Genomic DNA, 27,492 nt, shown 5'->3' with positions numbered 1-27,492 from the left:
CTCCCTCCCTCTCCTCCCTTCCCTCCCTCCCTCCCTCCCTCCTCCCTCCCTCCCTCCCTTCTCTTTCCCACTCTAACTTGATTGTATTAATACTCCCTCTGCCTCCAGGGATAGGTACTTGACCTGGGACTGGCCAATCAGACTGAAACTCCTTGGCCAAAGTGATTGTCCAGGGATGGGCACATGCCCTAATCAAAGCTTGTGAGATGTAAAGTTGGTTCAAGCTGGATGTGGAGTTATGAAAATATAAGTCTGGAGCTTCTAGCAGCCATCTTGACACCATGAGAGAGGGGCCTGCCTGAGAATGGAGCCAAGGCTCAGGAAAGCAAAGGTGAGAGACAGAAAAGAACCAATTCTTGATGACGTTGTTACCTGCTGGATTCAGCTGTGTCTAAACCCAGAACTAGCTCCTGGCCTTTGCAGTTATGTCCATCAGTAGATTCCTTTCTTTAAGCCTATTTGAGATATGTTCTCTTTCCTTCCTTCCTTCTTCTCTCCCTTTTGCTGAAAGAACCCTATGAAAACCGTCAATGGTTTTACAGTCTTTTATATATTATTCTCTTTCTCCTTCCCTTTTCCTGAAAGAATTCTAAGTATTGTAAAAAGTTTCTATAAATTTATGCAAAGCCTGGGGCTAATGATGATTCAATTTGGTAAAAAGCAAACTTAAAATGCTATTTATGTAAACAAACAAAAGCCCCCTTTTAATATTATTGCATGCAGGTCAGGGACAACAGCATTTACTTTTAAAAATCTAAGGTCAGTATGTTTCTTAATTCTCATGGTGTAATATTTTAGTAATGTTTTTATTGCCAGTGAAGTTAACAGTAGGGCACTACCTGCACTTTGTCTGTTATAGGAATTTAGGAAGTGTATTTAAAAGACGTTACACTGCCACGAAAATTCATTATTATATACCCAACGGAGTACACTACTCAAAGTATGGGATTTCTTCTCCCTGTTAGGCAAATATTTTCTTTATGAAATTCTATGATCTCACAAGAAGATGACCATTTAATATCACATCCCAGCTTTTGATCTTCAGGACTCGGACTTGTATGTAGTCAGTGGACACCTACACCTACATTGCCTTTCTATTAGTCCACAGACTAGTTCTGGCTTACTTTTGATGAAATCTCATTTTCATATGATTTAATTTTCAAGGAGAGGGGTGCTTTGCTAAATAAAGTTGACTGGCAATCTGAAAATTTTCAAAAGGTTGATTGAACACTGATTTCTTTATTTTAAAAATGATGCTTCGGGCTTCCCTGGTGGCGCAGTGTTTAAGAATCTGCCTGCCAATGCAGGGGACACGGGTTCGAGCCCTGGTCTGGGAAGATCCCACATGCCACAGAGCAACTAAGCCCGTGAGCCACAACTACTGAGCCTGCGCGTCTGGAGTCTGTGCTCTGCAACAGGAGAGGCCGCGACAGTGAGAGGCCTGCGCACCGCGATGAAGAGTGGCCCCCGCTCGCCGCAACTGGAGAAAGCCCTTGCACAGAAACGAAGACCCAACACAGCCAAAATGAAATATAAATAAATAAATAAATATTTTTTAAAAAATGATGCTTCGAGTCTCTTTGGTTAACTTTCCACTTAGCTTTGGAAAATTTTTTTGGAAAAATAATATCACAGAGTTTTAGAGTTGGGAAGAAATGTAAAGCTATCTCAGCCCCAAGCCCTCATTTTTGAGTGAGGAAACACAGTCACAGAGATATAAAATGGAAATAGTGGATACAACGTTTAAGAATTTGTACTGCCTTTGCAAACACAGAGGAGGAAGAAGCTGAGCCTCTCTCTCTTTTGCACTCACGTCTACCCTCTCATTTACTCTCAAGGATCCTTCCGTGGGTACATACTAGGATTGACTGGATAATTTTAGAATTACACATTTCTTTCTCTTAATTTGTATGCCTTTTACTTATTTTTATTGATGTGGATTTTGTTTACAACCTTCCAGAGTCATCGGACAGGCACTACATAAAATATAAATTTTATTATTGCTCCATTAATAATGCTAATAAAAAGGATAATGTCACACATCTTTTTTGGCAGAGGGGGAAGGGACAATGGAACCCCAGCAACATATTTCAACAGTGGAGCAAGAAAATTTGATAGAATGGTTTCCCTTGCCTCCTACAAAGGCCCATCTTTCTCTCAACCTCCTTGACTCCCAAGAAGGACTGTGTAAATATGCTCAGTGAGGCTGTGTTTACCTGGCCCCGTGTTCACTCAGCCTGGTCTGCCCAAATGCCACACAGCAGGCCAGGCAAAGGTCCACTGTGCCCGAGAATTAGGCTGTGTTTCTCCAGTATTTAGTAGTTGCTGTGCATATGGGATCTTAATACAAACTTTCTAAGCAAAGTAAAGAATATTGAAATGAGTCACATCAGCATTTCACTAGTATTAGAAGCTTCCCAGAGAATAAATTTGCCCATCAGAACTTTCTATGATAGAGCAACAATATTGTTGGTGACTGAAAGCATGATTTCATACAAGAGAACCACTTCTGAATTTTTTTAACTATTTTTTTAACACATGAAATTACACGCGATACAAAATACTTGTCTTACAAGTTGAAATCTTTACAGTTATGGGTACAGTTACAGTAATGCAAGTAATATTGTGCATTCACTTAGAGCAGAGTTATTTGTCTTCATTGGGCTTAACACAAAGCCAAGAATGAATTATTTGCTTAAATGACTTTCTAGTCTTTGAATTAAAAAAAAAAGAAAATTACTTCTATCTCGTGTATAATGTGTCAGAATGATAAGCAATGCCAACAGTTAAGTAGTCTGGTATTTCTGTAAAAGGGAGATTGTATTCCATAGCTTTTAAGTTGTAAATCCTTAAGTTTTGGTTGCATATGTCTATCAAATCGTCATTATCTCAGCTTTCAGGAAAATTACATCATCTTTGGTAATAGGCTGCCAACAAACAGAAACTATAGACTACACCATTTTTTCCAAAGAATCCTGTATTTTAATGAATAGCTGAATAAATAGACATTAATTATGAAATTCACATTAAGATAGAAGAAAATCCAAACATTTTGATTGCTTTATCTCTTAAATTTGATAGCTACTACAAAACATACTATTTATGTTAGGGTAAAAATAAGCTGAATCACAGGAGTGTAACTGGGGCGTGCTGGCAGATATATACAGTAACATGGAGGAGCCATAAAATAAAAGTGTTTATATGTACATAACTTTTTCCTTACTTTTTTGCATGGAGAAACACTGTTTTATAAAATGGGAAAACACACAGTAGACCACATGCAACAAGGACCAATACAATGTGCACAGCAGAATAATCAAACAAGACACAACTATAGGTTTAGAAAAGAATTTGGGAGCAGGAAAAAAAAAAAGGAAAGAGTTGAAACCTGGAATGCTTTCTTATTGAGGTTTCAGAATATAAATTTGTCTAACAAGCCTCTTGATAGTTTTCAAAAGTTCCCACTTGACCACCTAGGGTTGAAGTGTAAGAGCTAAAAATAAACCATCATATGATACAAAACTTTGTATATTAGCATACAAAAGGTAACAATTTACTTTTTGTATAAAATATAACCTTTTGATAGTATATTTATTTCACATATGTATAAATATAACCCAAAGAATATGCTTTAAGTATTTCTACCAAAATATTCTTTACAAAAGTTTACAAAACAAGTAATTTATTTATATTTACAACCTAGCGCAGAAAAGATTCCGGGCCAGCGATGTTGGTATTGTGTAAAAGAGAGTGCTTCTAGACATTTTAAAGATTGCAAGAGGGCTTTGCAGAACTTTCAAAATGTGTTCTTTTTAGAAAGGTATTTAAAGAGTTATTAAATGATTTCAGTTAAATATCACTTGATAATTGAATACGCGAGTGTATAACTAAAAAAGCTGAAGATAACCTGTGTTCCTCTGTAATGAGGAAGATGAAAGAGATATTTTGCATACATCCCAAATCAGCACACATCTTCCCCATTTTGCAGCTGATTTGTTACACAACTCAATAGGAACTCTTTCTTTGATACAGTGCTCAGCCCTGAGGGAGAAAACCTGGATATGAAGGGCCCATCTAGCATGTGGCAATGATTCATCACATCAGGGACAGAAGAATGAGTAGACTGCTACTAATAGATCACGTTCTATGTAGCTGTTCACCCAAATAATGTGTCCAAATAAGGCCAGATTATTTTTCGTCTCAAATATGCTTTCCTTCAAACCCTATGAAATAGATTTGTACACACCCCTACCCACCATCCCTGGTCCTGACCTTTTGCTTCTTATCTTCAACCAAAACATGATACCTTCTACTGTCAGCTTTGGTCTCCAAACTTCCTTTTCTTACAAATCAGTCTCTGGTCATCAAAATAAGCAGAGAGGGCCAGGCTCAATTTCACTCAGCTTGGGGACTAAGCAGCAGGCATCATCACAATAAGCAACACCCCAAGTTATTTGTGGTCAAATACATCTCCTTTATAGCAATGCCCAATGTGGTGTTTTCTCTTTTAAGTAGTGACATCTGATGCAGACACATGTGCACTAATATTTCAGTATGATTAGGATAGGTCGCGACTGAATCTAAGATTCAGAAACTGGATTTGGAAATTGGTTGTGGAAAAAAGTTGGCCATCTCTGCGTTCTTGTTTCATCACTAGACACAGCATCTTGAAGTATAGGATATGTGGGAAAACTGAAAAAGTGAGGAGATGAATCTGGGGAAGAAATTCTATAGTCCACTGGGCGTTCTCTATGTTCTCCAGTTTTCCTTTACTTAGGACACTGGTTACTCCAAACAAATCTGTAACATTTCAATCTACCCTGGAAGTTTTAGGAAACCTAAATGAAAAGACAGAGTGGAGGGATTAAACACACTTACATATCTGTTAGAGCAAATTAAGGAATTTGTTGCTTGTTGCTTGGAACTAGTACCTCCGCATGATGTGGGGTTTAAACAAGCCAGAAGTTCTATTACTTTTCTAAAAATAGAGAAAGAGCTGGGGAAGCCTATTTTACACAACTAATTACACATCAACATCACAGTTCTGTTTGGATAAACTGGATACTGTGTCCTGGGGTGTAGACAGGGAAAAAGTGATCCCAATGTTTTACTTTCAGGTTTGATATTTAAAACAAGCATTTGGACCAAAATGTTCACCGCTACAGTTACTTTCTGCTTTCCATTTTTAAGCCAAGGTATCTTCATAGAGTCCAACTAAAAGTCAACAGTTTGGCCTTTACAGAGTCCTTGTAAAATACTGCCTTTTAGTGCTTGGAGTTTGTGAATTGTCTCCCTTTTCTTCTTTAGGAGTTGTTCCCCAAGATTTCATCAAGGTTGATGTCTTTCATCCAGTCATCATTACCAGGCTCTGTCTTCAATAAAGAATCAATGAAATCAGCATCACTGTTTAGGGCAGGGCCCATGTTATCATTCTGTTGGTTGAGAAAGTCAAAAGCTAAGTCATTGCCATGGTCAGTTCCTTGAAAAGCCCTGGAACTTTGGTTGGGTGAAGGAAAGCTGCCGGCTGTCAGGGATGATGGCTGGTTTATGCTTGTCCTCGATTGACTCAACCCTGTTCCTGACTGGTTCAAATTAGGCAAAATCTGTGTGCTTAGCTGATTGGGTCTGAGATTCAGACTTCTGAGTGGACCCATGTTTTGCCCATTTAATGTCTGGCTCATTTGGTTCATGGGTCTCATTTGCACTGCTGGTGTTAACTGATGAGGAGGAGCCACTGCTCTCTGGGAAAATTGCTGGCTACCTACCGCCTGTTGCAATGACTGGTTTGGAGTATAGGCTGTAGGTGTGCCTGGGGGGAAGCGGACTCCTGTAGATTTCAGCGCTTCCTGCTGTTTGGTTGTTGCTTCTTGAGAGGCCCAGTTTGGTGCTGTTGTGTTGGATGTGATCATTACATTCGACGTTCTCTGTGCTGGCATGCTTGCCATACTATGGGTTAAATTTGGTCTTAATTGTTGAGAATTGCCAACAGATCCAGCTCCAAAAGTGGCCACATTATTATTATTATTACTGGGCCCTAAAGTGGGTGGCCGGGGCATCAGAGGGTTGTTTTGATTTGCTATCAATTGGTTTGGGTTTCTGTGTTGGGTCAACTGATTCATTCCTGAAGTGACGCTGTATGTTCCAGGTTGATTGCAAGGCAGATTCCCATACATCCCTATGTTCTGAACTGCTGTGGATAAGGATGGCATTCTTGTCCCATGAGAAGTAGACATGAGGCTGGAATTTGGAGTTAAAATGGTGTGTGTTGAAACTGGGTTTGCCAAAGCTTGGTTAGAGTTTAAACTCACTGTTGATGAGCCACCTGAGAAAAGAAGATAATTATATTAGTTCAAAACAGTAGGTTATCTCTTCTCTTATAGCGATTTACAATAGCTTGTCAGCTCTGAGACTGCCTTTGGGTGTAAGAACAAATAAAGAGAAATAATCATCATAGCATATTATATAAAAGGAATAAGACAGATTTTGGGGGGAAGTATCACCCTAAGTTACCCCTTGGTCAAGAGATTACACATTGTAGAAAGAAGACTGAAATAGAATGGTTCTATTTTTTAGGCTTTACTTTATTCTTCTTCTGGAATCATTGAGGAGAAGTGATAGTCAATCTTCCATTTTAAATTAGCTTTACTCTGTTTCAGGACCAAAGACTACAACTTTGATTATCCAGCTGTCATGAAATCCATGCTATTGGTCACCCCTGGGTCCAAATTAGAACATGTGGATGAACCCTATACATGGCTACTAGATTAACGGTCCAAATCTATGGCCTTGAAAATCATGTCCAATTTTCATCTGTATCCCCACTCAAGAAGATGCCATAAGACAGGTAAATTCCCATCTCTTCAAACATCTGGAATTCAATGTAATCCATGCTCCAGTGATTATTTCCATACAGAAAGCACTCTGCTCTAGGAGGAATAGTTATTATCGCACTGTTATCCACACATCCTGAACTACTTTCGCTTATGCCATTTCCTTCTCATATGATGCCCTTCTTACCTCACCAAGCCCTATCTTTTCTTCAAAGGCTCAGGCCAAGGTCCAAGTTCCTTCATTAAGCTTTCCCTGATATTCCAGCCTCCTCTCTCAAGCTGCATTTGCTCTTTCAAGTTTTCATTTGGCATTTAGCTTCTGTATTGGGAAATACATGGAGCCTCAAAGTGCAAGCTAGTTATGTTGATACCTGTAAATAAGTGATTGAATGTGGGACCACTCAATCACAGTCTGCTGAATAAGGAGGTTCCACCTATCGGATAGTGATTAACTGACATTGAAATCTTCCTGGCTTGAGGAGGTTAAAATAATCATGGTAAGACATCTTGAGAGACAAAAATGGAATGCCAGAAAGATAAATAAAAGTGCCTGCTGGATGATAAGTTCCATGAGAGAAAGAATTTTTGCCTGTTTTGTTCACTGTCTTATTATTCTCCAAGTTCAGTGGATGGTGCAAAGTAGGTATTCAATTGATATTTTTTGAATGAATGAATGAATGAATGAGTGAATGAGAGATTGAGGCAAAGATATAACTTGGAGAAAGATACTCTTTTAAAGTACTCTCCCAGCAGAGAGGCAGGGAGGCCCGGAGAATCAGAGATACTGAGAAACAGAGAACTAGACACACATGAGTATCAGAATGGCAGTATGTGAAGAGAGCATGGTTGCAATTATAACCCTAGCATATCTCCTACTGCTTGAGGATAGCTAGCGTGGTACACACCTTGAAAGACTGAAGTCCTTGCTATTTGTTTTAAAATATGTCCCCACTAAACTACATCCCCCTTGAAGGCAGGAACAGTCTCTCTTTTTTTTTTTTTTTTTTTTTTTTGCTGTACGCAGGCCTCTCACTGCTGTGGCCTCTCCCGTTGCAGAGCATAGGCTCCGGACGTGCAGGCTCAGCGGCCATGGCTCACGGGCCCAGCCGCTCCGCGGCATGTGGGATCTTCCCGGACCGGGGCACGAACCCGTGTCCCCTGCATCGGCAGGCGGACTCCCAACCACTGCGCCAGCAGGGAAGCCCAGGAACAGTCTCTTTATCTCCTTGTATCTCCAGGTTTAGCACAAGGCCCTGACTGTGTAGGGCAGTGTTTGATGAAGAGGGATCAGAGTCAGATAGGAGAAACTTGGACAATAACTCAGAGTTCACAGGCTGCTAATGAGATTAAGCAGTATCAGCTTGGTATCTGAACATTTCATGAGAAGAGAATTTCCATTATGGAAATGCTATCGAAAAAATTTTGAGGCTTTAAAAATCACTCCCTGGGGTTTCCCTGGTGGCGCAGTGGTTGAGAATCCGCCTGCCGATGCAGGGGACACGGGTTCGTGCCCCGGTCCAGGAAGATCCCACATGCCGCGGAGCGGCTGGGCCCGTGAGCCATGGCCGCGGAGCCTGTGCTCCGCAACGGGAGAGGCCACAACAGTGAGAGGCTCGCATACCACAAAAAAAAAAAAAAAAAAAAAAAAAATCACTCCTTCTAGGGACTTCCCTGGTGGCGCAGTGGTTAAGAATCTGCCTGCCATTGCAGAGGGCTGGAATCTACCTGGTCCGGGAAGATCCCACATGCCGCGGAGCAACTAAGCCCGTGCGCCACAACTACCGAGCCTGCGCTCTAGAGCCCACAGGCCACAACTACTGCGTCCACTTGCTGCAACTACTGAAGCCCGTGTGCCTAGAGCTTATGCTCTGCAACAGGAGAAGCCACCGCAAGGAGAAGCCTGTGCACCGCAACAAAGAGTAGCCCCTGCTCACCGCAACTAGAGAAAGCCCGTGTGCAGCAACAAACACCCAAGGCAACCAAAAATAAAAATAAATAAGTTAATTTTTTTTAAAAAAAGGGCTTCCCTGGTGGCGCAGTGGTTGGGAGTCCGCCTGCCGATGCAGGGGACGCGGGTTCGTGCCCCGGTCCGGGAGGATCCCACATGCCGCGGAGCGGCTGGGCCCGTGAGCCATGGCTGCTGAGCCTGCGCGTCCGGAGCCTGTGCTCCGCAACGGGAGAGGCCACAACAGTGAGAGGCCCGCGCGCCGCAAAAAAAAAAAAAAAAAAAAAAATAGAAGTTACTAGATGAGTGTCGAAAAAAACCTACTTTATAAATGGAATCTGACTAATTTGGGAGGCCATTTTACCTTTTCCCCTCTTTCACCTTTCTATCTGGAATATGGATATGAAGACTGGTGATATGGTGGCCACAAGGCAACCCTTAGGATGGAAGCTATCTGCTCAAGAAGGTGGGGTAGAAAGACAAAAGAAGTCTGGATCCCTGATAACATGGTAGAGCCACCAAACCAGCCTTAGACTGCTATCCTTGGGAATCTTTTATATGAATGGGAAAAGAAAAGCACAAACATTCACCTTGAATTTGATATAATATTTCAGAGGGCTCTTAGCTTCCCCCAAAGCCACTGATAGGCCATGATATAGGAAGCCATGTTCCAAATAATACCCATATTGTCTTTCAACCTCCTTGAGGACAGACTCAGAGAATCCTGCTTTTTCCCTGAAGCAAAGCAATCTTAGAGAGTGGAATATATATATCCCGTTCCTAATTGTAGTGGAAAGAGACAATCTGGTGCATTTGAAAGTGTTTAAATAAATGAGAACAACATATTGATTACTACACTTAACAGGACCAGAAAATATTAATAAACAGAAATATTCACAGCCCCTCCTTCTTTAGAGAATCTCCTTTATGGCCTTAAGCAGAGAGAACTTAAGAAAATAGAGGACAAGCTTAGTTTACATGAGAAGCTGCAGAGAGTTCTGGGCAGAAAGGCTCGAATAGATGCTGACTAGGAGAAGGCAGGGGTAGCATAGGCTATGTTTAAAAGAGGTTCTTTTGGAGTTCAGAGAGTGGAAGGGAGGGATTTTAGGGGTAGTGTCTGCCACCTATGCTATATTGAGATACCCATTAAGAAGTTTTGCTTTATTTTTTTGTTGTTGTTATTTTTAACATCTTTATTGGAGTATAATTGCTTTACAATGGTGTGTTAGTTTCTGCCATATAACAAAGTGAATCAGCTATACGTATACATAGACCCCCACATCCCCTCCCTCTTGCGTCTCCCTCCCACCCTCCCTATCCCACCCCTCTAGGTGGTCACAAAGCACTGAGCTGATTTCCCTGTGCTATGCGGCTGCTTCCCACTAGCTATCTATTTTACATTTGGTAGTGTATATATGCCAATGCCACTCTCTCACTTTGTCCCAGCTTACCCTTCCCCCTCCCCGTGTCCTCAAGTTTTTGACCCACCTCCTAGAGAAATGGAAATAAAACAAAAATAAACAAACGGTACTTAATGAAACTTCAAAGCTTTTGCACAGGAAAGGAAACCATAAACAAGACGAAAAGGCAACCCTCAGAATGGGAGAAAATATCTGCAAACGAAGCAACTGACAAAGGATTAATCTCCAAAATATACAAGCAGCTCATGCAGATCAATATCAAAAAAACAAACAACGCAATCCAAAAATGGGTAGAAGACCTAAATAGACATTTCTCCAAAGAAAATATACGGATTGCAAACAAACACATGAAAGGATGCTCAACGTCATTAATCATTAGAGAAATGCAAATCAGTGATACAATGAGGTATCACCTCACAGCGCTCAGAATGGCTATCATCAAAAAATCTACAAACAATAAATGCTGGATAGGGTGTGGAGAAAAGGGAACCCTCTTGCTTTATATTTTAAATGCAATCCACCTTTGGTATTTTTGAGAGACTTCTTAAAGACTTAATTTGCTTTTCAATTATTTTTTGGTGATAGGGCTATTTGTCTTAGGGAGATGAGCCCAAAGGTGGAGATGAAAAGATTGGGCACTATTGTAAGTTACAAATGTGACTATGAGGGAGAAATGTCTGCTTACCTTACACTATCTGGGTCAAGATATGCTGTTGGGAGGAGAATGGTTGAACCTAGCAGTTAGAAAATATTTATGCTTTTTTGACTCTCACAGGTAGTCCTGAGAGCAGTGAAATATGTGAATAAGGAACAAAAATAAGCAAGAAAAACTGATGAGTAGACTAAAATAAATTCCAGTTTGGTCTTGATCTGAAAGTTAAATGGGAGCTAGAGAAGGAGTCTAAGAAAGATGTTACAATTAAATAAGAGATGGGGGAAGGAGGAAATACTAACAACTGAACAGTTTTCTTCTTTGCACAGTTATGATTTTTATTAATTTTTAAGAACACTTACCAGAATACTGAGCTGTTGGCTGCATGTTGCCCACATTTCTTCTTTGGTCTTTATAATCTGGGGGTGGCCTTGTCAAATGTCTGTTTATCTGATCTTGTGGAGCAATTTTCTCCTTGAAAACACAAATGAAAACATATTAAACTGCATTCTTACTTTCTCAGTTGTAAAAATGTATAGATTCAGAAAAGTTAGAAGAAAAATTTTGCAGTCATAGTTGCGAATCATGGATCTTACTTAGTTTTTATTCATGATTTGCAGTCATAGTGGTGAATCATGGACCTTATTTAGAGACAAAACTTTTCACTTTCAATTTCCTGCCTGAAAAGTGTAATTTCTACCTCTCCTTAACATTCAACATGTGTTTTGGGTCTTGTAACTACTCTCATTTTCTTTATTTTGCAATTAGCTCTCAGCGAGGACAAAATTTCTGTGAATTCTGAGATGAGGATTTCTAGTTTTGTTTTGTAGCACACCTGATATACTTTGGTACCTATATAGAATTTTGGTCCTACCAGAAGTGTGTAAGGTGTAGGAATAAGATTGCCAGATAAAGTGCAGGACACTCAGGCATTCTATGTTTTTATTTGCTAAATCTGGCAACCTGAGATTGGAGGAGATAACCTATCAGAGAAGACCTAAATAGACATTTCTCCAAAGAAAATATACGGATTGCAAACAAACACATGAAAGGATGCTCAACGTCATTAATCATTAGAGAAATGCAAATCAGTGATACAATGAGGTATCACCTCACAGCGCTCAGAATGGCTATCATCAAAAAATCTACAAACAATAAATGCTGGATAGGGTGTGGAGAAAAGGGAACCCTCTTGCTTTATATTTTAAATGCAATCCACCTTTGGTATTTTTGAGAGACTTCTTAAAGACTTAATTTGCTTTTCAATTATTTTTTGGTGATAGGGCTATTTGTCTTAGGGAGATGAGCCCAAAGGTGGAGATGAAAAGATTGGGCACTATTGTAAGTTACAAATGTGACTATGAGGGAGAAATGTCTGCTTACCTTACACTATCTGGGTCAAGATATGCTGTTGGGAGGAGAATGGTTGAACCTAGCAGTTAGAAAATATTTATGCTTTTTTGACTCTCACAGGTAGTCCTGAGAGCAGTGAAATATGTGAATAAGGAACAAAAATAAGCAAGAAAAACTGATGAGTAGACTAAAATAAATTCCAGTTTGGTCTTGATCTGAAAGTTAAATGGGAGCTAGAGAAGGAGTCTAAGAAAGATGTTACAATTAAATAAGAGATGGGGGAAGGAGGAAATACTAACAACTGAACAGTTTTCTTCTTTGCACAGTTATGATTTTTATTAATTTTTAAGAACACTTACCAGAATACTGAGCTGTTGGCTGCATGTTGCCCACATTTCTTCTTTGGTCTTTATAATCTGGGGGTGGCCTTGTCAAATGTCTGTTTATCTGATCTTGTGGAGCAATTTTCTCCTTGAAAACACAAATGAAAACATATTAAACTGCATTGTTACTTTCTCAGTTGTAAAAATGTATAGATTCAGAAAAGTTAGAAGAAAAATTTTGCAGTCATAGTTGCGAATCATGGATCTTACTTAGTTTTTATTCATGATTTGCAGTCATAGTGGTGAATCATGGACCTTATTTAGAGACAAAACTTTTCACTTTCAATTTCCTGCCTGAAAAGTGTAATTTCTACCTCTCCTTAACATTCAACATGTGTTTTGGGTCTTGTAACTACTCTCATTTTCTTTATTTTGCAATTAGCTCTCAGCGAGGACAAAATTTCTGTGAATTCTGAGATGAGGATTTCTAGTTTTGTTTTGTAGCACACCTGATATACTTTGGTACCTATATAGAATTTTGGTCCTACCAGAAGTGTGTAAGGTGTAGGAATAAGATTGCCAGATAAAGTGCAGGACACTCAGGCATTCTATGTTTTTATTTGCTAAATCTGGCAACCTGAGATTGGAGGAGATAACCTATCAGATACTGATATAGGCATTGAGATAACTTATCAGATACTGATATAGGCATTCTGTGCATATTACCTATTTTTTCCCTCTCATAAACAACCATGGAAAGTAAGTATGGTTATTCCCACTTAAAAGATAAGGAAATGGAAGCTTCCTTAGATTAAGTAACTTGCCCAAGATCACACAGTGGTAGAACCAAAACCAAATCCTGAGTCAAAAACTTAGGCTTTCCGGGGCTTCCCTGGTGGCGCAGTGGTTGAGAGTCTGCCTGCTGATGCAGGGGATACGGGTTTGTGCCCCAGTCTGGGAGGATCCCACATGCCGCCGAGCGGCTGGGCCCGTGAGCCATGGCCGCTGGGCCTGCGCATCCGGAGCCTGTGCTCTGCAACGGGAGGGGCCATGGCAGTGAGAGGCCCGCAAAAACAAACAAACAAACAAACAAAAACTTAGGCTTTCCGGCCATACAATGCAAGGGCCTCTTGCTGCTTCGTTTCTCTGCACCCCATTCTCAGAGCCCAGAAATTTCCCAGTCTCCCTTCTTTTCTTCCTTCTGGAATCAGCCACCTTTAGATCTTTAGAGTAGGTGAGTTTGGGGGCTAACAGAGGAAACAGGGGCATTCCTTTTATATTGTCAGTGGCCTCAGCCAAAGACCACCAGGAATGTAGAGGAAAGAACAAATCTGACTCCATATTAGATCTGGCCCTTTTCCTATGCTTAGTTCTGCTGGCTCTGCACCTTTTATAAAAGAATGTTGCCTACAGCCTGAAATATACAGGATAGCCTATTCTCAGGGCTCTGACCTTTAAGAGTCCATTCATATAGAGATAGAAAGTTACAGAACAGAGAATAACATTTGTCTTGTTGGAGGTTTATGGGAACATCATGACTTGACCTACATGGATAGCTGCAAAAACAAAGGATTCTGACACCAAGAAGTTTACAACAACTAACAACTCCCCTCCCTCACCTTCCTTTAAAAGTCCTTTGCTGAAACCCTTCAAGGGGTTTGGGGTTTTGGGGGCACAAGCCACCCCTCTCCTTGCAGTAAACCTTTCTCTGGACCTGCAATAAACCTTTCTCTGCTCCAGACTCTGACGTTTTGGTTTGTTTGGACTCACTGTGTGTAGGGCACATGAATTTGCGTTCAGTAACAGGAACATACCTGTTGGGTTTATCACTCACTGGAGCGAGGAAGAAGGCACATCACAGGGGACCATAGGGTGTCTCAGCAGGAGCGTATTAGAAAGAACTTATTATAGGATTTGGGTTTTGACTGGGTGATTTAGGGAGGGTCTAAGGAAGCGAGGATTTGTTCTAGGTTGTAAGCTGTCAGAAAGTGAGGTTGATTCTATGACTGAGTAAAGAATTATTTGTCACTCATTTAGCAAAAGCGGGGAATTTTTCCTATTTTGTGAGTTGCACAGTGGCCTTGTTTATGTCTGTTTTTAGACAAAATTATGAAGTGGCCTTCATTTGTCTCATTTTATCATGGTCTCAGAGCAATCCTGTCTGAGCTCGTGTTCTGTAAAATTGTTTACGTCCAACAGAGAACAAAATAGCCTGGCTGTGAGTGTTGTATCAGTTCTAGACATCAGGAGATTCTTTTTTTGTTTCTCAGTATGGATCAGGAAGTTTTTAGAATGGCTTCACTGAAACTTTGCATGAACCCCAAAGCAACCCCATTTTTCGAAGATAAAAATAATTGGCATAGGTATACAGAGAACAATATAATTATAGAAAAGTCAATAAATAGAAAAGAAAACCTTGTAACAGATGGGTTAATTAGATGGAAGTCAAATGTGGGCTGCCCAATTTAGAACCCACTTAAACCATGTATTTCTCAGTTTCCCAACAAATTCCAAACCTTCTAAGTAGAATAAATCTACTATAAAGGAAAAAAAGTGGCTTTAAAACAACAACAAACCAAATTCAAATTCTTGTTTCTAAGGAAAAAGACTTGAAAGACTCACAGGGTTTTGGGGGCATCAAGTAATTCATATAAAACACAATTTTGATGAGCTAAGTGTAAATGAATCAGAAGCATATGGATTACATTTCTTTTAAATATGGGTTTACAAATTAAGGGAAAAAGTGGTTGGTGAAACTCTTTCTGGTTTTGCCCAAACCCTAAATGTTTAAGAAACAGCTTGAGATGTTCCATGAACCCAAATGTGGCAATATGCAACCATTCCTGCTGTAGACTATTGTGCAAGCTGACAGTTTTGATTTTGATGCCAACATGGGACTTTCTGAAATCTTCTCTTTTTCAAAAGCATCTATCATATTTTCTTATGCAATTAGGTGTTTCTGTTGTTTCCATTGTAGAAAACAGAATTCACGCATGTGTGTGAGTGATAATCAGGCCCTTGCTGCTTCATGAAAGACTAGATTTCAAATCTGGATTTATTTTTACATACGTTCAATCTACTGATTGACTTTTTATTCTCCTGAGGGGTTATTTAGGTTGTTCAAAGTGTTAACATACACAGCTCTGGAAACTTGAGTTTCTTAAAGTACTTGTTCATAAATGAGTTAGAGTTAATGGCCTTGCGCATGGACAAGAACTGCCATGCTGTCACATTGTGCTGAGGGGCAGCAAAGACCAGACTTCAACACTGAATGGAGACTCATCCATTTGCAAGAGAATGACATCCCCATTCTACGCAAGTGTAAACTCACAGGCCATCCCTGAGGTTAATTCTGTGCAACATGAAATTGAACTTCACAACTAATGTCTCATGTCTCATGATAACCCAATTATCTTGGACCCAAAAAGCTAATATAGAAATAATCTTCTGTTGCCCTTATCTATTCTGCTTCAGTTTCGGTATCTCAAAATGTAAAATATGGATAATTCTAGGACCTTTCTCATACTCTTATTGTAAGGATTAATCCTTTAATTCCGTAAAAGCGCAGCATGGTGCTTGGCACATAGTAGGTGCACAGAACATGTTGGTAATTATGATGCCCATTGTAACAAGTACTACTCATGTCTCTCCTTTGTGCTTCATTGGTGGGAAAATAATAGAAAGTACGGGATAATACACTTTCATGAGAAAATGTCTCAATTTAGGAGCCTATGTGGCCTTGCCAAGTGACTGCAAATGACTACAAAACATATGCTAATGTAAAGTGGCATCAAAGACTGTTTCTTCCTGGATATGCTAAAAAGCACAGGCACCCTCAATGTCCGCCAAACAAAAAGAAATGTGAATGGTTTATAAAAATCACAAAAACAGCAGCCTCATTCTCATTCATCTCTCACAGCTTAGCTACTGCCCTTTGCACCTGTCCCAGCGGTGACTCAACTGGGACTCCGTGGGAGTTAGGACAGTGCCAGGACAGGACCCTTATGGAATGTTTCCTCGTCTTTTAATGAGAGCTGAAAATCCAGAAATTCAACCTCTGCCTGTTACAAGTCAACAAATTAGTAGTGTTGATGGGAATGATGGAAGGGTACCCAGTAAGCCAATCTTAGATTGTATGTTTTTCTCTTCTACTGCCCTTGTTCCTTAGCTATTTTGTTTATGAAGATCATAAAAAGGGAGTGAGTGGGTAGGAGGAGTGGAGATTTCAAAACTATGACTTATAGTAGAAATTAGTTGTGTCACTTAGCAATCCAGTCAGTGGTTCCCCTACAATTTAGGGCAACATTCAAGGTCACCTACAAGTTTATTTCTCACTATTCCTTGTTCAAGATCAAATAAGTTTATTTCTCACTATTTCTTCTCACATGCTCTGGATTCCAAAATTCCATTTGTCATCCCTTAAAAAACATAAAGGATTGTTATATTATGATTTGTACTTTTCACCATGCATTAAATATTTCATCATACAATCTCAAACTAACCAACTAATACACACCCAGGCTATACCTTTTGGTCTCTGGCCCACTCTCCACCATGAATGGTGGACCACTCTATCCATCAGAATCCTACAGTCCTTCAAAGTCAAAGTCAAATTTTATCTCTTCTGGGAGACTATCCTCAGTCTCTCCAGGCTGGATTTTATCTTTCCCTCCATTACATTTTCCCGTTTATACCTTTATTATAATGCAAATCAAATCTGAATCTAGTGCTTCCTTGTTTAAAATGCTTTAAAGTCCTCTCCATTGCTTTTCTTTTTTTGTTTTTGTTTTTGGCCACACTGTGCAGCTTGCAGGGATCTTAGTTCCCTGATGAAGGATTGAACTGGGTCCCCCAGCAGTGGAAGTGCAGAGTCCTAACCACTGGACCTCCAGGGAATTCCCTTCCATTGCTTTTCGACAATATAAATTCTGATTTAGCAAGCTTTATCCTCTGGTCTCTGATCTCTGGCCTCCTAGCCTTTCACTTCCCTATCCTTATGCACGTGACATGCCTCAGCAAATGTAATATGTAGTATACTTCATTGTCCCTGAGTCTTTGAATATGCTGGTTCTTCTGGCTGGACCCTCCCCTGTTCTTCCCCTCCATCTCCTACTTCACCTTCAGATCTTCAGTAGATATAACTTCCTCTCTGAAACCATTTCTGGTAATCCCACATCACAGCATTTAATCACATGTATTACAATTGCCTATTTATTTGACATCCCCAGAGGGCTCTAAGCTCCTTAAGGACAAAGACAGGGTTGTCTTGGTTATGGCTGTAGTCCCATTGTAAATTAGTAAATATTTACTGAATGAATTAAACGCTTATCACACCCTGGGTTTCTGACTCATACTGCAAAGCTCCTTGAGTATAAATTTATTTTTTTTTTAATTTTATTTTCTGTGTACCTTGGCTCTATCAACCTGGAGATGGTTAACTTTGCCTCTTTCTTCTTTCATTTGGCCAAATAGTTTGAAGGGAAAGAGTAAAATTTGGAGAAAAGCCTTGGTCTTAGGAGGCAGGAAGGGTTTGGAGCAGTTGTTGAATGTATGAGTTTGAGAATATAGAAGGGACAAGCAGATAAATAGTGAAGTAGGGTTAATGCTTAGGTAATGTGTGGGAAATAATGACCTTGCCTTTAAGGTAAGGCCACTTAAATGTGGTTGAAAGTGGGCAATACATTTTCGGTTTCCTTAAAAAACATCTACTATTCTGAGATGCTTTATTTTGGAGGCCAAATTTTAAGTTTGGAAACTCCACACTGGCTTTTAAAGTTGCTTGAAAACCCTTTCACCTCTAAAATCAGTTTGGATTTGAGTTGATTAAAGTTTTGTCCCCTATTTTCTACCCCTTGGGGCTATGGAAGAAGACTGGTTTCCTTTGCCTGATACCAATGCCCATGTTGGTGGTTCGAAACATTCCTGGGCTGGGCAGGGCTAGTCAGCCCAGGTCCTATGCATTCCAACTGTCTAGCAGCTGGTAAATCAAGTTTTTTTTTTTTCCTGCAGCACTTTACATGTATAGATTTAGCCTCTCTTACAGCCAGGACACCCTGGTGGCTGTCCCGTAGGTGGACACAGAGACAAGCACAGTAAGTAGAAATGGAAAGTAATGAATTCCCTCTGTTGGGCCAACAGGTATGTGCAGTAGAAATTGGGAGAAAGTTTTACCGTGTCAACCAGCATCTGCTGCTGGAGGAGAAGCTGCTGTTTCTGCTCCATGATCTGCCTCTGTAGAGTCTGTTTCTTTCCCATCAATTGCTGATTCAACAGTGATTGCTGGGAGTTCATGTAACCACTTCCAGTGTTTGGATTTGAGCAGGGGTTGGGACTTGGACTGGGGCCTGTGTTCTGGCCTACCACAGAGTGTTGATCCTAAAAAAGAGAAGGGGAGGGGGTGGAAAGCTACTGTGAATTAAAAGAAAAAAAAAACTTGCGCAAAGATCATAAGCTTAGATTCCAAACACTTTTCAACTTGTTAAGATCAAACGTGGTTAATGGGTTGGAGATCAGAGAATTGCTTTTTAAATGTAGAAGAAATAATTGCATATCACAGCAACCAAAGCAGCTGGTTTAATGACATTAGGGTACTGGAAAAGCTCCCACGTGACTCTGATGGTGGAACCTCCGCATTCCAGAAGGTATTTATGGCACGTCAAAGAAAATTACCATAAAAACATATGGCAAACCTCTCAATTGCTCAGGAACAAACACATCATAAAGTAACAAGTTCTTCCTTTTCCCTAAAGTTAGCCCATATCATTGCTGATCCTGCAATGAAAATCGTTTCAATTCACGTGTTTAAAAGTTGAATAACCATTTTGGACAGAAGGGGCCTAGCTTTCTGTGATAAGGTAGGAAGACCTATGAGTTTCTGTTTCACAAACACTGAAACTTGTTAGGGACTTCACCTTTCAGAGACTGGTTAATTTTCCTCCCTGGTCAGTAAGTTGGGAATCTTAGTGCATTAATCAGTAAAAGAACACCAAATGACAATAAGGAAGTATTAGTCAAAGACTCACAATTGTGTATTAAATAATATTGGGTATTGGTGAATTGCCATTCTAATTTGAGGTCTCTACCAATGTTTAGGCATTGACAGGTCAGCACCCTGCAGGGCAGAAAGCTAAACCCAGCCAGGTGTTTTCACTAATTCCCAATGGTGTGTTTAGGATTGAGCTGTGCACTGTTGGGGTTACAAGAAAACTAGAAAACATAGTCCTCATTTTGGAGAATTTATCATCTAATTAAGGAAGAAATGACATACTTACATGTAAAATATAAGAAAATACAGAATCAAGTTTTAGATTAAATGATACAAGTACTAAATGAAAGATCCTCCCACTTTTATGATACTCATCTAGGAAGAAGATACCCAGGCGGGCCTTGCTCCAGAAATTCTGAGACCACGGATCGGGTACCTACTCAGGTGATTCTAATGCTCATTGATCCAGGGAATGCTCTTTGAGAAACACTAGCTATATGGGAGCAATAAAATCCAATTTTCATTCCCAGTGGGACTGGGTGAGGTTACAAGAGATTAAAAAGATAAAGTAACTCCCATGATGCCTGATGAGCAGTAAGTAGTAGGTACTCCACTTGTGGACTTGCCTTCTCTTTCTTTAGTTATCTGCTGAACTAAAAAAAAAAAAAAAAAAAGCCACCAGTTCAAAGCCTGGGGATGCAGGAAACGTGGTCTTGCTTTAATAATCCCTGAGGCTACAGAGCATACCAACGGCCACAAGGAAAAGGGATACAAAATAATCCTAAAATGACCATGCACTGGGGTTTGTTACAGGCCAGTCATTGGGCTTAGCACTTTATGTGATTAATATAATTTCATCCTCCTAACAGAACAGTGAGACAACAAGCAAGGACTATTATTTTCATCCTAATTTTGCAGATGAGAAACCTGCCTCAGAGAGATCACTTAGCTGTAAGTAGTTGAGGAATACTTGAAGTCAGGCCTGACTCCAGAACTCCAGTTCTCAATCACTATCCTCTATTGTCTCTCAGTTGAGACAGGAAGAGCTGGGGAGAAAAAGCTTCCTACTGTAAATCTGGGTCAACCCATCTGTCCATGCAGCAAATGTGTATTGAGCACCCTTCTAAGGGGTCACCCTCAATCAGGCGCCTGGAAGGGAGTGTTTTTGGGAGAAGGGCAGAGGTGTGGGGACGGGGAGGGGGTGGTCCTTCTCACCAGTTAATGAAAAATAATTAGAGTCAGCTCTGAGGTAGGAACATCCTCTGAGGAGCTGAAAGGAACTATCCCTAACACATCTGCACTCAGTGCCCAGTCAGATCTGTCATCTTTAAATCCATCATGGCTCTTGGAAAAGATTTCACCCCACATGTCCTACAAGCCACCAGGACTCTCTCTTGGAGTGTGCTTCTTTTATCTGGGTTAGGGGCTCAGCTCAGGGCCCTGATACTTTGCTCTGTGCTGTGCTATTTTTTATTTCTTAATATCCAATTATTTATTATATAGAGCAACCAATATAGATTTACGAAGTATTGTGTCTTAATTTCCTCATGTATAAAATGAAGGTAATTACATTCGTGACATAAAATTAGGCCAGATGAAATTTAGAACAGTTCTAGGCACTTAGTAGGTTCTAGATAAATTTTAGCAATTAATATTTTTCTTACTTACTTATCTTTGTATTATTTTGTGTATGGCAGAGATATTTTAGAAACAATTATTTTTGTGAAGGAGTTTATGGTGTAAGTGTACTTGACTGCACATGCGGTATGTTTGGCTCCCATCATTTTTTAAACACAGGTAGGCCCTTGTGTTCTCCAGTTGGCCACAGTCCCCACTATTCCTCATTTTATAATAGCCACCCTTTTCCCTCATTTCTATTACTTGCTTGGCCCATGTAGGCATTTGAAGTTAAGCTCTCTGGCTTATATTTTAAAGATGACATACAGATGGCCAAAAGGCACATGAAAAGATGCTCAACATCACTAATTATTAGAGAACTGCGAATCAAAACTAAAAAGAGGTATCACGTCACACTGGTCAGAATGGCCATCATCAAAAAGTCTACAAATAAGAAATGCTGGAGAGGGTGTGGAGAAAAGGGAACCCTCTACACTGTCGGGAATGTAAATTGGTGCAGCCACTGTGGAGAAGAGTATGGAGGTTCTTTAAAAAACTAAAAATAGAGCTACCATATGATCCAGCAATCCCACTCCTGGGCATATATCTGGAAAAGGTGAAAACTCTAATTCAAAAAGATATGTGCACCCCAATGTTCATAGCAGCACTATTTATAATAGCCAAAACATGGAAGCAACCTAAGTGTCCATCGACAGATGAATGGATACAGAAGATGTGACACATACACACACACACACACACACACACACACACACACACACACACACACAATGGAATATTACTCAGCCATAAAAAAGAATGAAATAATGCCATTTGCAGCAACATGGATGAACATAGAGATCATCATACTGAGTGAAGTAAGTCAGACAGAGAAAGACAAATATCATATATCACTTATATGTGGAATCTAAAAAAATGATACAAATGAACTTATTTACAAAACAGAAACAGATTCACAGACATAGAAAACAAACTTATGGTTACCAAAGGGGAAAGGGGGTGGGATAAGGGATAAATTAGGAGTCTGGGATCAGCAGATACACACTACTATACATAAAATATATAAACAACAAGGTCCTACTGTATAGCACAGGGAACTATATTCAATATCTTCAATATCTTGTAATAAACTATAATGGTTTATATAATATCTTGTATAAACTATATATATAACTGAATCACTTTGCTGTACACCAGAAACTAACACAACATTGTAAATCAACTATACTTCAATTAAAAAAAGAATCTCTGGCTTATATTTTACCTGGGAATCTAAGATACACACATCACAAAGCCCATGGACACACTCACTCAAATTTACTGCATTAAAAAGCAATGCATAGTCATTTCCATTAGGTGGTATGATACCTACTAGTGCCTTAGGATTAAAATCCACATCTCCTAATGGCTCGTCTAGTCACCCATGTATCCATCCATCCATTAATAAATTTTACAGAATATCTACTATGTGACAGGCAGTTTTCTATTTTCTAAAGATCAAAAAAGTATTTACAAAGGGGAAAAATGAAGAGAAAGAAAAGAGGTGACAGAATGCTTACTGTTGGCAGAATCAGTGAACATCATCAAAATAATTTCCAGTGAAATCTGGAAAACTACCCTCTGCTAAGATTTATAAAAGATCTGCATGCCAAGAAAATGTAACTCTGTCTTTCTCTCTCTAATCAAACAGATGGACTGTACTAAATTTAGTTTCATTCCTTTACAATACCAAAAGATATTAAAATAAGAGATAGGCTCTCTTTTCGAATTTTGTAGATTTTCAAACCTTGTAGTTTTTAGCCCATGGGCCTTACCATGTACTCTACTCTACACATTCTTTCTACTCATGATGGAAGTAATATTTGGCTGCTGATACATTTTTTTGCCCTTATGTTAGCTGTGAAACACAAAACACCTCCTTACACAGGCTTGCTGTCATTGCCAAGATGTTGTGCAAACTTTAGTACATAAAATATTTTGAAAGAAAAATATGCTCCCATGCGTTGGCTTTGATTTCCATATTCAGCCTCACTCTTTGCCTTACACTCAGCCCATGTAGAACTTGACTTAATAGAAATCATCTGTTTCTCCCTCAACACTCATTTTCTCCTCAATTGCTTGTGAAGGCCATGGTAAAAATGGTACATCCTCAGCTCGTAGATGAAAGAGTATGTGTGTGTGTGTGGTGGGGGGGGGGTTGTGAATGAATTAGGCTATTTTTACTGATGTAGTCTTTTATATGCTAGAAAACTCAGATTTCTAGAGTCTCTTTCAAATCATGAACTTGAATGATCTTTCATTTTGTGTGTTTTTTATTTCTGTTTCTACCAATAAATTATGGTATTTGATGCTAACATACAAAACAGGCTTCTGATCCTATCATCCTGGGATTTAATATAAATTTACATTTAATATGCACTTATAGATACTTTTCCACATCTATGTGAGTGTGTGTGTATGTGTGTGATGTGTATTTAAGATTTTGAAGTTCTTTTATAGTATTGGCTAAGCCACTGAGTTAGGGTAGTATGCCAAGTGCTTAAATATGATTAAAGCTTCTTAATCCTTGTTTTAATCCAGCACAGGACTGCTAGACCAATGAAAGCATTTCTGTATCTTTTTAATAAAATTCTGCCGATAATCAAGCTATATCTTTAGAATTATTATCTTCACTCTACTCAATCATTCATTCATCAGATATTTGTTGAGCATCTATTGGGTTCGCCAAAAAGTTCATTGGGTTAGTGAATACATTGTTCAATAAAATTCTTGGTGAAAATGAAAAATGTGTCTTTTATTTTTACTTCAAACCAAATGACCTTTTGGCCAACCCAATATTATACATCATGCAATCTTCAGGCCTTAGGGATCAAAGACCACTCAGCCTGCTGGAAAACTCTGCAGCGTGTCTATACTTCCAAGTTTTCCAACTGGACTATGGATGGGAAATTTATTTTCCAGAATGGTCTCAAGGATGTTAGAAGACCATTTGGTAAATCATGTATATGATGACCAAACCTTTTAGCTGGATAAATCAAAACATGCTCACAAGTGAGTGGCAGTGTGTAAGGTTGATTTACATTTGTAGGAAGCTGGATGCATATTTTAATGTATGGAAAATATGGTAAACGAATGCTTTCCCAAATGTGTTACTTTGTTGACTTTAAGAGCTTGTCCATGGATCAACACAGGAAGTACTAACTTAACAAGATCACAAACCATGTCTCTAAAATCTGGCAGAAAATTAAGGGAACTCCTGAACTCTTTAAAATGGAAAACCCTTTTCCTAAGAGGACAAATTACCTGTCCTCCTTCTTATCACCTACATTTTTCTTAAAGCCATTTTTAAGTCCTTTTGAAAAGAATGTCCAAATTAAAAATTAGAAACAAACCTCATTATTCTAGCCCTAACAGTGAATTCACCAATACCCTCTTCTTTAAAATTTCAGGCATCGGGCTTCCCTGGTGGCGCAGTGGTTGAGAGTCCGCCTGCCGATGCAGGGGACACGGGTTCGTGCCCCGGTCCGGGAAGATCCCACATGCCGCGGAGCGGCTGGGTCCGTGAGCCATGGCCGCTGAGCCTGCGCGTCCGGAGGAGCCGCAACGGGAGAGGCCACAACAGTGAGAAGCCCGCGTACCGCAAAAAAAAAATAAATAAAAAAATAAAATAAAAAATAAAATAAAATTTCAGTTATAAATATTTAAAGAAAGAGTATGTATGAAGAAAACCTTGTGAATCTCAGCAACAAACACCAGAGCGTAGGCCTGGCCCCTAGGTCTGACTTTGATAAAATGGCTCTGTAAATCATGGTCAATATGTGAAATATCTTTTTAAAAAATGTTAACTAATAAAAATGCTAGGATTGCCTGTTTCATTTTAATGGAATGTGACTGTTCTGTGAAGTAAGTTGATTTCAGCAAAAGGTAAAATGGGGTCCAATTAGACATGTCCTAAAGGAGAAAACAAAAATATCCCTGGTTTCACTGAAGTATGTTGAAATATTAATACTCACTGAATTCAGTCAGTTTTACTATTAAAGCAGTTTTGTGGGCTGAACAGTGACATAGAAAGTTTCACAAAGCAAGCAGTTATCAGACAAGTATTGTTCTCTTAATATTAAAAAAAAAAACCTCTAAAAAATATTTGTCTTGTTTTGGGCATCTGGGTAAAATGGCTCTCTGTTTCTCTTATTTTGGAAGGGGAATATATAATGATTTTTTTCCCCACAAAAATGAAGTAATGTAAGTTACTTAGGATCCATGAGGGTGTTTTGGCGTGGAATGACTGCCCTTTCTTTTTCTTGGCTTCCAGAGCTAGGCATCTGCAATTTGCAAAACAAATTCAAGATAAAGTACCCAGCTGGGCAAGTCTGTACAGTAGACCTCACAAACTGATTTGCTATTCAATCTTTCTCCCCCTCCCCCCAGCTTGTCTCTTTCCCTCTTTTCTTCTTTCCCTGTCCCCATGAACTAACTGCTCAACTGTTCCTCCAGGCTATGCAACTTCTGAACTGTCGTCTGCTTATGAAGCCATTTATTTATCTCTATGCCTGAGAAACAAGTTGCCTTAGCTGTTTCAGATTCCCTACAAGATGGCAGGCCCACTTCAGTTATTTATTTGGGGCATATGGATGGTGAGGTGGCTGGGAGTGGCTGACATACAGCAACAGTAATGACAGTGACAACAAAACAATGATCAGGAAATCATCCAGGAAACAACTTTTACACAGAAAGCCTGAAGGGATAAAACACTGCTGTCTTCAGGTTTCCAGTCATTTATTTATTTATTTATTTATTTATCTTTTTTTTTTTTTTTCCAGTCATTTATTTCAAGGGTCATTAAACTATGACATGACCAGTCAAATCCAACTTGCTACCTTTTTTGGTAAATAAAATTTTATTGGAACATAGCCATATACATTCATTTATATATTGTCTGTGGCTGCTTCCCTGCTACGACAGAGTTGAATAGCTGTGACAGAGACCTTATGACCCACAAGCCTAAAATATTTACTATCTGGCCCTCTATGGAAAAAAATTTTCTGACCCTTGCTCTATTTGGCTGTACTAGCCAAGTCAGGCTAAGTACTTTGGTCTTTTACATTAAATTGATAAAATGCCTGAGAGAAAAGTACCCAGCAATCCTTGGAAGGAACAGGCAAGTTGAGAATAAAAAATATCTATAATGACATCTGTTCACAATAGCCCTTCAATCCAGCCACCGTTACAAACAGCAGAAACTGAAAAGCAACTTACACATCTTTTCTTTTTTTTTTTTTTTTTTTTTTTTTTTTTTGCGGTACGCGGGCCTCTCACTGCTGTGGCCTCTCCCGTTGCAGAGCACAGGCTCCGGACGCGCAGGCTCAGCGGCCATGGCTCACGGGCCCAGCCGCCCCGCGGCATGTGGGATCTTCCCAGACAGGGGCACGAACCCGTGTCCCCTGCATCGGCTGGCGGACTCTCAACCACTGCGCCACCAGGGAAGCCCAACTTACACATCTTTTATCCAACTGCATTTTACAGTTGAAGACACTGCCCAGAAACGTTAAGGAATTGACTTGTACAAAGTCACAAAACCTAACGAAAAGATGAAGAACCATATCCAAATCCAGGAAAATACGTTAAGGAGAAATGAATGGAATAAAGTCTATGCTTGAGAGAATTATAGCTTGTCTGATAGAACTGGCTTGCGGGGGTGAGGGGGGTAGGGGAGATGTTGAAACGTAGAATATGCAAACACAGAAGGATGTATTTAGATTAGTATTTTTTTTATCCTTTGCAACTCTGAACAGTAGCTGCTTTTCTCATCTATTTAATAGGGCGTTTTTCTTCGCTTGCTCAGAACATTCTCCTCCACCCTGCAGGGAAACCCTGATCATATGTTTATAATCTGTTTGGTTCAAATGATTAGAATGAGTTTGTGGTCACTGTAGAGTTCATCCTTCAGAGGTTACCTAATTTTCAAGTCACCAGGACACTGTGTCTATTCTTAGCCTCTGGGGTGGACACTTGTTATGGGTTGGCACAGAAGAACAGTTCCATGAGCGAGGAAGCAGCATTTAGGTGGGAGAGTGGCCAGGAACAAAACGTCAGTGGGTCAGGGTGGAGTGGGAAGAGTTTGGTAACTTAGGGGAAGGAATGAGAAATTTTTCTTAAAAGAGAAACTTTTCAACTTTAGAAGGGTTCTTTGTGGCAGACCTGAAATTTCTGTTCTGTAAGTTAGCTTTTTGCTTTCTGCCCCTAGAGCAGCGGTTTCAAACTTTTCGTTGGATAACAGTGCCTTTTGAGGATTTCACAAAGCTATGGATTCTGTCTCTCCGCCCCTCCCCTCAAGTACACATACAA

The 27,492-nt window shown here is 39.7% G+C and overlaps 1 protein-coding gene across 1 annotated transcript in view; it reads right to left on the bottom strand.

Moving 5' to 3' along the window:
- Nucleotides 1-2,054: 2,054 nt before the first annotated feature.
- The window catches only part of MAML2 (mastermind like transcriptional coactivator 2), a 367,048-nt gene continuing 341,610 nt past the window's right edge, over nucleotides 2,055-27,492 (bottom strand). The window contains exons 3-5 of the mRNA XM_007106110.3: nucleotides 18,696-18,899; nucleotides 12,561-12,672; nucleotides 2,055-6,322 (exon numbers count right to left, since the gene is read on the bottom strand). Coding sequence (XP_007106172.2) covers nucleotides 5,304-6,322; nucleotides 12,561-12,672; nucleotides 18,696-18,899 — 1,335 coding nt within the window. The 3' untranslated portion in view covers nucleotides 2,055-5,303. The remainder of the gene's footprint in view (nucleotides 6,323-12,560; nucleotides 12,673-18,695; nucleotides 18,900-27,492) is intronic.

The sequence above is a fragment of the Physeter macrocephalus genome, chromosome 16 (assembly GCF_002837175.3).
Source record: "Physeter macrocephalus isolate SW-GA chromosome 16, ASM283717v5, whole genome shotgun sequence".
In the NCBI taxonomy this organism is placed as follows: Eukaryota; Metazoa; Chordata; class Mammalia; order Artiodactyla; family Physeteridae; genus Physeter; species Physeter macrocephalus.
Note: the sequence above shows the minus strand (reverse complement) of the source record. Positions and strands in the feature narration are given on the sequence as shown.